The sequence below is a fragment of the Microtus ochrogaster genome, chromosome 1 (genome assembly GCF_000317375.1).
Source record: "Microtus ochrogaster isolate Prairie Vole_2 chromosome 1, MicOch1.0, whole genome shotgun sequence".
In the NCBI taxonomy this organism is placed as follows: Eukaryota; Metazoa; Chordata; class Mammalia; order Rodentia; family Cricetidae; genus Microtus; species Microtus ochrogaster.
Window position 1 is genome coordinate 104,210,087 of NC_022009.1, and position 13,354 is coordinate 104,223,440.

General features: G+C 44.7%; 1 protein-coding gene across 1 annotated transcript; it reads right to left on the reverse strand.

Annotated features, from left to right (window-relative positions):
* Positions 1–10,213: 10,213 nt before the first annotated feature.
* Positions 10,214–11,905, reverse strand: LOC101986792 (RNA exonuclease 1 homolog). Its single transcript, XM_005344187.1, has one exon. It carries the CDS (start codon positions 11,903–11,905, stop codon positions 10,214–10,216), a length of 1,692 nt encoding a protein of 563 aa, XP_005344244.1.
* Positions 11,906–13,354: the final 1,449 nt, after the last annotated feature.

A 13,354-nucleotide genomic window follows, 5' to 3' on the forward strand; every position in this document is an offset into this window, starting at 1 on the left:
GAACTACCCAATGGTGAATGTATCAGAACTTGAACATCGTCTCTGTGGCTTACAAGATGTACTAGGATAAAAGTGGCACAGAAATTAATGGGAGTAGTTAAGCAATGAAAAGTACATCTTTGAGACCCAAGCCTGGAGAGGGGTCCCACCCTGACACTACCTGGTGGGCTAGGACCCCAAAGCTGGACAGCCCAAAGACCTAGGATAGAACCAAACATGACTGCCGATAAAAAAGTCAATGAAATGATTCCTAATGATATTCTGCTATACTCATAGATCGGTGCCTAGCCCAACTATCATCAGAGAGGTTTCACTCAGCAACTGATGAAAATAGATTCAGAGACCCACAGCCGGACATTAGGGAGGAGCTCAGAGAATCCTGTGGACGGGAAGGAGGAGGAGCCAGAGGGGTCAAGGACACCACAAGAAAACCCACTGAAACAACTAACCTGGGCTCATAGGGGCACACAGAGAACTGCCAACTGGAACACTTGCGTGGGACTGACCTCGGCACTCTGCACATATGTTACAGTTGTGTGGCTTGGTTTTCTTGTGGGACTCCTAACCATGGGGACAGGGGTTGTCTCTGACTCTATTACCTGCTCTTGGAACCTTTCCCTCCTACTGGGCTGCCTCATCCTGCCTTAATAGGAGAGGAGATGTCTAGTTTGACTACAGCTTGTTATGCCATGGCTGGCTGATATACAAGGAAGGCCAGCTGTTTTCTAAAGAGAAATGGAGAAGGAGTGGATGAGCGCAGGAAGAGCAGAGATGGGGGAGAGACTGGGAGGAGAAGGAGGGAGAGAGGGAAACCTATGGAAGGGTTGAAAAAATAAATTAATTTAATAAAAAAGTTTCGGTGTGCATAGTAGTGTGAGCTGAAATCTGTGGTCTCTTAGAGTACATAGCACATCTATCAAGGTCCTTCTGGCTTCTAGAGTCTCCACTGAGAAATCAGATATTATTCTAATAGGTCTGTCCTTTATATGTAGTACTTAGTCTTTTGCCCTTGAAGTTTTTAAAACATTCTTTCTTTGCCCTATAAGTTTAGTGTTTGATTATTATGTGCTGAAGGGAATTTATTTTCTGGTTCAGTCTATCTGGTGTTCAGAATGCTTCTTGTACCTTGAAAGGCCTTTCCCACTTTAGGTTAGGGAAATTCAATTCTATGATTTTTGTCGAAATGATTTTCTGTGCTTTTGATTGGTCTCTTAAAAAAATGAAGCCGAGAAGTGTATTCATCTGATGGTAGACTCTGGCTGCTTTAAGGTATAAGTGAAGCAGTCATACAGGCCAGTACCCACCAATGAGGACAAAAGCTCAGTCAATAAAGCAGATGCTCACTAGCATGAGGCATCAGTGCTGAAAGCCTGGGCAAGGTCTGATTCTAGGGACCAGAAGACATCAGCAAGCCATCAAGAGGAGAAAGAAGCTGGGCATGGAAGCCTATACCTGTGATCCCAACGAGGAAGCAGGCAGATCAGGAACTCGAGGGTATCTCTGCTGTGGAAAAATTCTCTCACACACTGTGAAGATTTGGCACTTGACTTGTTTAAGTAAAACACTGATTGGCCAGTAGCCAAGCAGGAAGTGTAGGCAGGGCAACCAAACTAAGGATGCTGAGATGAGGAAGGGAAGAGTGAGGAGAGTCTCGAGGAGAAGCAAGCCAGACATGGAGTCCTGAGAAAAGGCACCAGGCCACATGGCAAAGCATAGCTAAGAAATATGGGTTAATTTAAATGTAAGAGTTAGCTAGAAATAAGCCTGAGCTATCGACTGACCATTTGTAATTAACATAAGCCTCAGTGTGTTTATTTGATAGTGACTGCGGGACAGGGAAATCCTGCCTTCACATCTCCAGCTACATAGTAAGTGACTGATGGGCTTGACGAGATGGCACGGGGCATAAGAACAGACATGATACACAGACATATATGCAAGCAACGTACACATATACATAAAGCAAGTTTTAAAAAAAATAAAAGAGGGGGTGGAGACAGTAAGTAGAAAGAGACAAGGAAGATCCACAACAACAGTTTTAGGGAAAGTGTTTTAAAAAAAAAAAAAGTGGTTGTAGAAACACAGAGATGACGATATTCATTTTCCCCTGTGATTGGCATGAAATAAACAGTAAGGTGAGCTGTGCGGCAGGAAGGGCAGCAGAGATATCCAAAGACAAAGGGAGAAGCCGGTAGAAGCTGGCAGGCGCTCTCAGGGAGGACCAAGGAACTGACTCTTCTGCTCAGGGTGGAGACCTGGTAAGGCTGGAAGTGGCAAGCCAAGAAAATCTACAACAGCTGCTGCGGAAATGGGAAAGAATTTAACAAACAATGGGTAAATAAAGGACTGGCAAGCAGCACTGGGAGCCCAAACAACACGAGATAACATGAATTTGCAGCCGCCGAGTCTGCCGTCTCCTGGGTTTCCATGACACCAAGCAGGCTTCATTATCTGACCACTCATCAACTTTTCCCTGATATATATACACTCTTTTTCAACTTTAAAATGCATCCAGAAGTGAATTAAGAGTCCACGATGTTTGATTTAAAACCCAATATATTTTATCTTGTGTCATAATGTACCAGTACGTTCTCCAAAAAATATTGTCTGTTCAAGTAAAATTGTTTGAAAATATGCTTACACAATTATCATAATAAACTTTAAAATCCCTCCTCCCAATTGCTTAATTTAATTGGTATCCATGTCAAGTTAAACTCTGTGAGATAAGAATACTTTCCATATCCCGAGCTGGGTGTGGTGATTCATACACTCAAGAGAATGATTTAAGAAAACTGCCACAAGTTCCAGGCCAGCCTGGACTACATGGTAAGTTTCAGGCCAGCCTGGGCTACCAAATAAATAAAAGGTTAAAACAGTACCAACAATTTTCCTACCTTAAAATGCTAGGAGAAAAAAAAATCAAAAGAAGAGTATAAACAATACATGCAATTCCAGTTTTCCAGGAATTTCAGTGAAACACATCTATTCTCTACATCTGGGTGTTTCATGTGGCCGCTTTTACACTAGACAGGTGCTACAGGGGTCGTTAGTTGCATCCGCGATTGTATGACCCATGGAGCCTAAATGACTATAAATAAAGTTTGCGGACCCTGTATTTGCTATGCATCTGCTAGGAATAAAACACCCAGGGAAGTGACTGTCCCACAAAAGGACAAGTCTACCCCGTGGGAGACAAGTTGTCCTAATGGTGCTAAGTCACTAAAGAGTGTTTGAAAGTCACTAACTTCCTGACTGATGCCTCGCGAAAACAGACCCTCGCAACACTATGTCCCTCTTATTTTCTGAACAGAAAACTGCGATTCCAAGTGTACTACAAATGGCTGGGGCACTACTGAGGGTCACACACAGTGAAGCTGGAGTCAGATCCCGTGTTCTCTGAAACAGGTGCAGTGCACTAAGGGATACTTGACATTAATCACGGGGTCTGTGGGAGCATTAGGTAATAAGGTGACTTCTGAAGGAAAGAGATTATTTTGACTTATGGTTTCAAGGGTTAGAGTTCATCATGGCAGGCAAGCACGGTGCAGGAATAGGAAGGTGAGCACTCTGTCTTTAAATACAAGCTCATAGCAAAGACAGTAACTGAAGTGTAGGAAAGATTTTAGCTCGGAGCGCTTGGAGCGAGTGACCTACATTCTCCAGTAAGACCTTGCCTCCTAAACCTCCCCAAATTGAGCTACCAACTACGGACCAAGTATTCAAATATGGGGGCCCATGGGGGACATTTACACTCAAAACACCACAACTCGCCATTGTAGAGGGACAGGGCAGGAGGAAAAAGGATGTGGGACCCTCGCTGTGTGTCTACTGAGCTGTTAAGGACCTGCTGTGGTAGTGATATTCCATCTGTATTTTAATAAATAGAGCTTGCCCGAAGTTCAGAGAGTAAAACAGCCACACTGGTCAGCCTTACAGACCAGGCAATGGTGGCATACAGCTTTAATCCCAGTAACCACACTAGTCTGCCAGAGAAACCAGGCGGTGAGTGGGGCACGCCCTTAATCCCAGCACTAGGGAGGATTATGAGATGGAAGGAGACAGTACTCAGACACGGTCTCATTCTGAGATTCCTGGAGATAGAATTGCCATTTTGGACTGCGATAGAGTTAAGAGCCAGTAGCTCCCTGTTTTGCTTTTCTGACCTTCAGGCTGAATCCTAATTTTTTGTCTCTGGGATTTTATTAATCATGCTACATGCTGTGGGCTGAGGAGGCAGCTCAAAATAATGCACTTGCCCAGAAAGAAGCCCTAGGTTCGATCTCCAACACCTAAGTGGGGGGCGGGGTGAGAAAGCATAAGATGTTTGTGATTCCTAAGAAGGAAGGCTATGTTCTCACCACACACAAAACATGTATGTAAATCAAAGCAGATAAGCTCAGTTGCCATCCCGTAATGCATGCATATTTCAAAAAAAAGCACGTTGAACATGGTAAATATGTACAAGTTTGCTTGTCAACTTAGAAAATTGATTTTAAATACTTATTTTATTTTTGCTTACATATACACGTGTCTCTGTGTGTAAGTTATGTATATGCTGGTGTCCTCAGAGGCCAGAAGAGGGTCTCAGATCTCCTGAAGCTGGAATTATAGGTATTTGTGACCTAGGAAACAAACTCAGGTCCCATGGAAGAGTAGTAAGCACTCTTAAACACTGAGCCTTCTCTTGGGCCTGAAAATTAACATTTGCTTCTTCTCTTTCTTATAAAACAAGCAAACAAACAAACTCAGAGTTTTACTGTATAGCCCAGTCTGGTCTTCAACTCAGGATCCTCCTGTCTCAGACTCCCAAGTGGCAGAATTACAGGTGTGTACTACTATGCCCACCCTTAATTGATTAATTTTAAAACAAAGTAATCAAAGGGGCATATAAACATTTAATACATAAGGCAGAATGTAGAGTCAGACATAGTGGCATGTGGTTATAATTCCTGCACTTAGCTAATACACTGCAGAAAGGTAACAGACAGCCCACTGAAGGTATCAAACTAGACAGTGCGCTCTGGGCATGATACATTACTTAGCCAGAAGGTATGTTCTGGGCACGGTGTATTGGTTACTTTTCTTATTGCTGCGGCAAAATATCTGACAAAGGCTCTTAGGGAGAAGTTTTTCGAGACAGGGTTTCTCTGCATAGTTTGGAGCCTGTCCTGGAACTCACCTTGTACACCAACCAGGTTGGCCTCGAACTCACAGAGATCCACCTGTCTCTGCCTCCTGAGTGCTGGGATTAAAGGCATGTGCCACCACCGGCGGAAGAAAGGTTTATTTGGGCCCACAGAGTGTCCATCATAGCAAGGGAGGCGCACCTGTGTGGCATGCAGTCTGGAAGCGGAGAGAAGAAAGTTGATGCTCAGCCTCATTTCTGATTCTTTTCATGTATGGAAAGGTCTTCCTATCTCAAATCAACCCAACCCACAAATACCCTCACTGATAGACGTGGAGGTTTGCTTCCATGGTGAATTTTAATTCCTGCGTTGAGTCGACATTACCCTTCACAAACACCTAAGACTTAATAAGCAATGAGGAAAATGACCAGAGCTTTTTAAGCTCATTTAACAGAATAATGACACTTCCCATCCCTCAAAACCATATTCAAGCACAATTCACTTATAGAATTATAACAGGTCAGTAGATCTCCATTCCTTTCTACCGCAGACACAAAAGATCACTTAATCCATAGCTTTTTTCCTAGCAGCAAGAGCCAGCCTGGAGTCTTCTCAGTTTCACAGAGCAGCATAAATGAAGTTAAAGTCTTTCTGAAAGATGACTGAAAAGATGGCTCAGTGGATAAACATGTGTACTGACTGCTCTTGCAGAGAGCTGGGTTCCGTTCCCAGCACCTACTTCAGGTCATTTGCAGCTGCCTTACAACTGTAGTTCTGGGGATCTAATCCCTCTGGTACCTGTAGGCACCTAAACTCACATACACAGATCCACACATATATACCTGATTTGAAAATAATAAAAATAACTCTTTAAAGCCTATCTAATCTGGGCATTTAAGAAACTAAGCCATTAATGGCAAACTGTACATCAGAGAAAATTCACGTTACTGAGTTTCTTGGGAGTTGTGCCAATTTAGTTTAACTTGTTCTATTTAAAATAGACAAAATTATTTTCAACTGAATACATGTCCTTTTCACTAAAAAATGGAAGGTATAATTGTCAGGTGTGATATGCCCTGAAGCAGATTCTGACAACAATTTTATAGACATTCAAGTTTGCTGTGTCCTATGCTTATAGTAACTCTGTTCTTCAAGACAAACTTAGGGACTCATTCATCTTAAGTTTGTTGAAGCCGCTCTTAGAACATATTACTCTGCCTGGGTTCACAGTCATCTGAATCTCCCTAGCTAACTAGAATGTATTTTGTAGTGATATTTCCTTTGGTTTGTTTGTTTGGTTGGTTTTGGTTTTCCAAGACAGGGTTTCTCTGTAGCTTTGGAGCCTGTCCTGGAACTACCTCTTGTAGCCCAGGCTGACCTCGAACTCACAGAGATCTGCCAGTCTCTGCCTCTCCAGTGCTGGGATTAAGGGCATGCTCCACCACCACCCAGCTTTTTTGAATTTTAATAAATAAAGCTTGCCTGAAGATCAAAGAGCAAAACAACCCCACTGGTCAGCCTTACAGACCAGGCAGTATCTCAGACAGTCTCATTCTGAGATTCCTAGAGACAGCATCGTCATTTCAGACTGAGGTAGACATAAGATCCATAAGTGACAGGCTATTTTGCTTTTCTGACCTTCAGGTTGAACCCCAATATCTATCTCTGGGTTTTTATTAATTGTGCTCTAGTATTTATTTTCATTTTACCTGTGTGACAGCTGGGCGGTGGTGGCGCATGCCTTTAATCCCCCTGCTTCACAACCAATGTTTCTGTATGTAAAAGTACAGTCTCCAATAAGTGATCTCACAGTATGTCATGCTACTGTTGTTCGTGAAAACCAGAGATCTGATCCCAGTACCCATGTCGGGTAGCTCACAACCACCCTTCACTGACAGCTCGCCTCGCTGGCACCTGTGTACTTATCCCCACACGTATACACATATTTTAACATAGTAAAAATAAATGTTTAAAAATATAATATAAATAAGAACATGCTTATTAATCATTACCAAATATTTTCTTGACGCTGGGTGTGGTGGCACACTCCTTCAATTCTAGCACTCTGGAACCAGAAGCAGGAGGGTCTCTGTGTGTTCTGGTCTAGTAAATTCCAGGCCAGCCAGGGATGCAAAATGAGACTCTTGTCTCAAGAAACACCTTTTTTTTTTCCAGGTGGTAGTGCCACATGCCTTCAATCCTAGCACTCAGGAAACAGAAGCAGACGTATCTCTGTGAGTTTGAAGCCAACCTGGTCCAGGATGGCCAGGACTACACAGAGAAACCCTGTCTTGAAAAAACAAAACAACAGCAATAAAAAAAAATCTAAAATGATTTTTTTCCAGCACATAATCGCATTCCTAGGCTTACACAGTTTGCAGTGCATTTGACACCAGCTCTAAAACACGTGAATAATTCATTGTGTTATGACCTTACTATAAACCAAGAGGCGACAGGAATTTTTGAGATGTCATTTTTTTACCACTTTGAACAGAGTCTCACTGTAGACTAGTCTGACTTTGAATCTGCAGGAGAACTGCTCACCTCATGACCGTTAGAGAATACAAGCATGAACCACCACATCGGACTTCTATCGTCTTCTACGGGACTGCCATTCAATATGCAGTCTGCCATTACCCAAAACAGCACAATGTGATTAAGACTATATTTAACCAAACAGTTGAAGATGAAGATTCTAAATCAGTTTCTCTCTCCTAAAACTTTGTTAATACCATGTTGGGCTATGGAAGAATATTTTCATCTGTGCAGAGCTCAGGCACAATGCATGTTTTCTAGAAATGAATTAAGGTTATGGCTGTTACTGTATAAAATCTGTACTCTTGTCAGGTGTGGTGGTGGCACACGCCTTTAATCCCAACACTAGAGAGAAGCAGAGGGAAGTGGATTTCTGTGAGTTCGAAATCAGCCTGGTCGACAGAGCAAATTACAGGACAGTCTGGGCTACACAGTGAAATACTGTCTCAAAAATCAAAAACAAATCTGTACTCTTACAAGTGATAAGGATGGTCATTTTTTGTTTTGTTTGTTGAGACAGGGTTTCTCTGTAGCTTTGGAACCTGTCTGGAACTAGCTCTTGTAGACCAGGCTGGCCTCGAACTCCCAGAGATCCGCCTGCCTCTGCCTCCCGAGTGATGGGATTAAAGGTGTGCACCACTACTGCCCAGCAAGGATAGCCATTTTAATTCAAGACCCAAGGGCTATGCAATGTATTGCCTATAGGATGGTAAAGATTTTTCTTGTAAATTGCTAACGGCCAGAGGTTCTTGGTGCATATTTCCTCGAGTCCCTTTCAGTGAGTGAGAGCATGTCAGTTTTTCCTCCTGTCAATCTCCTCTGTTTATGCTGCCCTGTGGTGAAGGCAGGCCTCTCTGCAGAGGCAGATATGCTCGGCTTCCCTACAGCTTTAAATACCAAGCAAGCACCTTGTCTTTGTAAACTGGATCGGAGAGTATTGTTGTTTGCCATGCCGGGAACCTCGCCCGCTTCCCACCCACACCTCTAAGTGCCAACTCATAGTTAAAGTGTTGAAATATTAGAATCAGAATATTGTCAGTATGTCTGCAAACCCTATAATCCTATTCTCCTCTTCTGCTAGAATAGCTTTAACTTGACTTCGAGTTTTATGTTTTTCCAAACTTTTTTTTTCCACATAAACCCTGGCTAGATGGGTGATATGAGCTTATAATCCCAGTACTTGGGAATTGGCTACACAGAGAGCTGGTAGCCAACCCGGCTATGTAAGCCCTTTCTCAAAGAGCCAAAATATAAATAAATAAGTAAATAAATAAATAAATAAGAGTTGAGGGATCAGCACCATGTTAACCAACTGTAGTAGCAGACAGTCTACCCAGATTATGCCCATCAGGTGACAAGGGTCCCAGATGTGAATGTTGTGGAGTATTTGAATAAGGGTTAAGTTATAAGAGCTAGTTAGAAACAAGCCTAAGCTATTGGCCAAGCTTTCATAATAAGTCTCAGTGTTTGTGGCCTACCTGGGAACTGACTAGCAGGACAGAGAAAGACTCGCTACATGTGAAGGCTCTGGGATCTGAGAAGGGGGTGCCTTTGCTATACCAAGTCACAGAAGTCCAAGTGGAATTGGGAAAGCAAATTCTGGAAGCTAGAACACTGAAGCCTGGCCCCTCTAAAGTCCAAGAATCCAGATTCTGGGCTAGAACCTCCTGTCCTGACAGTCAGGTGCCCCCTAGCTTGCGTCTGACTCAAACCCTAAGTTAATCAATAATAAAGTTTAATCAAACACACGGGTACAAATCTTTATTTTAAAAAAAGAACTTTATTTGGGAACCAGATATAAGATTACAAACTAGAAAACACATAGACAAGAATTAGTAACGCCCCCCCCCCAAAAAAAAATATCATAAGTAGAAATAAAAGGTGTTTGGGTCCATTCTATTCTAGTAGAAATAATTCAATCAATTTTCAACCAAGTTCTTAAAATCATTCCCAAACCACTTGCATTTTATAATTGCTAAACAATGTATTTATGTAGTAGTAGTAGTAGTAGTAGTAGTAGTAGTAGTAGTAGTAGTAGTAGTAGTAGAAGAAGAAGAAGAAGAAGAAGAAAGTTACTAATTCAACACCAAGAGGAAAAAAAGAACTGAAAATTAAGAGGTTATTAGTGCTGCTTGGGAACTAGTTATTTCCAGCAAATTTCATCAATACTCTCAAAGCATTGGGGACCTGACAAACTAGAAGTAGTACCTTTCACTAAACAAAGTTAATCTTGAAGTCACAGTCAACAGTCCCGTGGATCCTTGCCGAACCAAAACAGTCTCACCCACGTCAGACAGGCTGTTTTCCTTGGTCAGCTCTGTCAGAGAGCTCGGGAGCCAGCTGCAGGAGATCCTCCTCCCTCCTTTGGTTGGGCATGACATGACTTAACTAAACTCATTCTGTTTTCACAACCGCAACAGGGCAAACAGTACCTGGCCTTGCACAAGGTAGCAGGTCACTCTGCAAGGCTTCAGGCTTGGACTAAGAGTTTAACAACTTTATGGAGGCCATTCTTCGCCCCCACATCCCAATAATCAATTCACAAGAAGCCCTCAAGTCTCTGGCTGGGGAGTGTAAAAGTGGGTCTGAGCCTCGTTCTCTGGGTGCAGCTCCTCTGCCAGTATTGTGGGTGTCTGTGTGGATCGGCTCATGAAAACCTTCAACTGCTGCAGTCTGCATTTCGGGCAACTGACCTGTTGCTGAGGAGTGCAGATCTTGGCATCTTCTTGCACCTTCCAGGTCACCAGCTGCATGCAGGCAATGGCATCCTCGATGGAGTTGTGTCCGCTGCTGTGGTTCTGGATATTCCGGTTAAGGTACTGGGCGACGAGGCTTCTCAAGGAGCGCTTGAAGGGATACCCCCGGTGGTGCGGGAATAGCACTGACGTGTCCACCACGGTGTTGTGGATGAACTTCAAAGCCAGCAGATCACTCTCCAGGCTGTGTCCAATGAGGATGGTTTCGGTGCTGAAAAGGCTCAGGAGCACGGCCTGGACATCACGCAGCCTAACGTTGGTGTTCGCCAGGTCTGCCTCCGTCACTCCGGAAAATTTGGTCATGTAATCCACGATGTCATTGTCAGGCTTGACAAAAGTGTCGTAAATCACACGTAAGTACGTGTCCACCACACTGATACGGGTGAGCTCCAGACCGTGCGTGGTGTAGCACATTTCACAGTCCAGGGCATAGATTCCAGGGTGCGCCTCCCAGTCTTTCTTCGGGAAGGTCTTGGCAAAGCCCCGCAAGTTGTTCTTCCTGCCGTCCTGCACGTGTTGCTTGGCCACCACGCAGCCTTTGGAGCCGATGAGCGCGTTGCAGCACGAGTACTGCATCTCCCAGCCTCCGAGCACCCGGATGGAGTGGATGCGCCCCGAGTGGAACACGCAGGGATCTGAGCTTAGGCAGCCGCCAGAGGAAGACACAGGATACTCCACGTAACAGCGGCAGCAGGTCCTGTGTGTTGGATTCGAAAGCCCGTCTTCCGTGAAGAGCATTGCGGACCCGGGCTTCTCGGGATGTGCGAACGGGAAGCCATTCTCCTTGCGCTCCTCCTCCGTGAGCAGATAGCTCTGCAGGCGCTTATACAGGGTGGCCTGGCTGAAAGCCGGCACGGCACTGGGGACCAGGCCCCTGAGTTTCTTCAGGGTGTGCAGGGCGTCATTCAGGTACCTGTTCTTGCTGGGACATTTGTCATAGACCATTTTCTCCTCGGACTGCGCCTTCTTCATGGCCTCCGGGTACGAAGAGGTGAACTTGAGACATTCCTCCTTGAACAGGCCCAAGTAGTGCTGACGCATGGCAGCCGGAACCGTGTCCTTCAACTCCTTGGTGAGGGTGAGCTTCTTCACTCCAAACATAGAATCGCTGTAGGCGGCTTGCTGCAGTGTGACGACATGGATGAGGAGTGGCGGCTGAGCTACGGCTCTGCTGCTGCTAAAAGTCCCCTTAGCAGCTGTGGTGCTGTTGGCCAGGCTGGGGCTGGCCATGTGGATAAGCCTCCTCTTCTCTCTCACCGACGCTGAGGACGACCGTGACGACAGCGACGTCGACGTCTCTGGGCATAGCAGCTTCCTCCTAGCCTGCTGGGGTCGCCAGTGCGGCCCCTCCCAAGGAGTTGAGAGCTGCACTATAAGACCAGGCCTCAGAAATGGCACCAGGACCAGGATGCGCTGGGAGCACTGGGAACGACGCTTTGAGCGGTACTGGTAGTAATATATCAGAAAGTCCGGCATTGGATAGGTCATCCCTCTCCTGGTTTCAGGGTGCCCTGCTGGGAACCAACTTTGGACTGTACCTTGACGGTTCATGCTTCTCTGGAGACGGAGCTCTGTTCCTGCCTCTCTGGAGATGGAGCTCCCCAACAAGCGCCTTGGCTGCCTGAGTGCCTGTGAGAAGCAGGGGTCGCCAAAGCTCCTATATACTGGCGGTGGGCGGAAATGCCTCACCACTAGCCCCAGGCATCCAATCACATTTGATCTACTAATCTCTAAACCAGCTTCCGGATTATTGGGCTCCTCCTACCAGGAAGGGTGTAGCTACTGAGCCATTGGAATTCCTGGTTCCATTTTTATTTCACTATATATCTTTGTAATTTCTTTTGAGAACTTTATACATTGCATTTTGATTCTAATCACCACCACCACCCCAATTCCATCGGGAACCACTGTCTTACATATCCATAGCACTTCTTTGTTTCCTCATTTTATTTTAAACCCATGAAGTCCAATTTCTGCAGCCCATATACTCTTGAGTGTGTGGCGGTCTCCTGAAGTTATAATTATATTTTGAGTGGGTGGGGGTATTTTCATGTTTCCTACCCTCCCCCCCCCCACTTCCTTCCCTCTTCTCTCTCCTTCTTCCTTCTTTTCCCCTTCCCTCTCATCACCCACTCCCTGTATCTCTTCCATTTCTGAGACAGTCTTAATAATGCCTGATTGAATTTATGAGTTCTTGCCTCAACTTCCTGACTGTTGAGATAAGGGCTTTTTTTGTTTTTTTTCTGTGAACAATTGGTTTGAAATTCCAGGTTTTCACCTTAAAATCAGTCTCTTGTCCTGAGCAATCCCACAGCCTTGGTGTTTTTTGGTGGGGTTTTGTTTGTTTGTTTGGTTTGGTTTGGTTTGGTTTACTTTTTCCAGGTCAGGTTTCTCTGTGTAGCCCCAGCTGTCCTGGTAGTCACTTTGCCTACCAGTCTGGGCTCAGATTTACAGAGATACCCCTGCCTCTACCTCCCAAGTAATGGGATTAAATGTGTATGCCACCACCACGGGGCGTAACCACTATCATTTTGGGACCACACAGAAAGAAACCAAGGCTAGGAGACTTTACCCAATTTACTCAGAATGCCACAGCATCTCGGGCCTGGTAATCTGATCTACGTTTTGGGGCTCTGCCACTCTAGGGTTACCAACAGCACTTACACAATTATCGACTAATAAATGAGATGTAAAGTAGTATAAATACTTAAACTTTTGGTTTTCCCAAGGCAGTGTTTCTCCGTGTAGCCCTGGCTGTAGACCAGGAAGTGGGAACTCGCTGTATACCAAGCTGGCCCCGAATTCAGAGATTTGCCTGCCTCTGCTTCCCAAGTGCTGGGTAGGATTAAAGATATGTGCCATCACCGCCTGGCAATTTAAGTTATTAAACTTTAAGACTTTGCCTCAAATGAGAAATAGGTAAATTGCATTTTCATT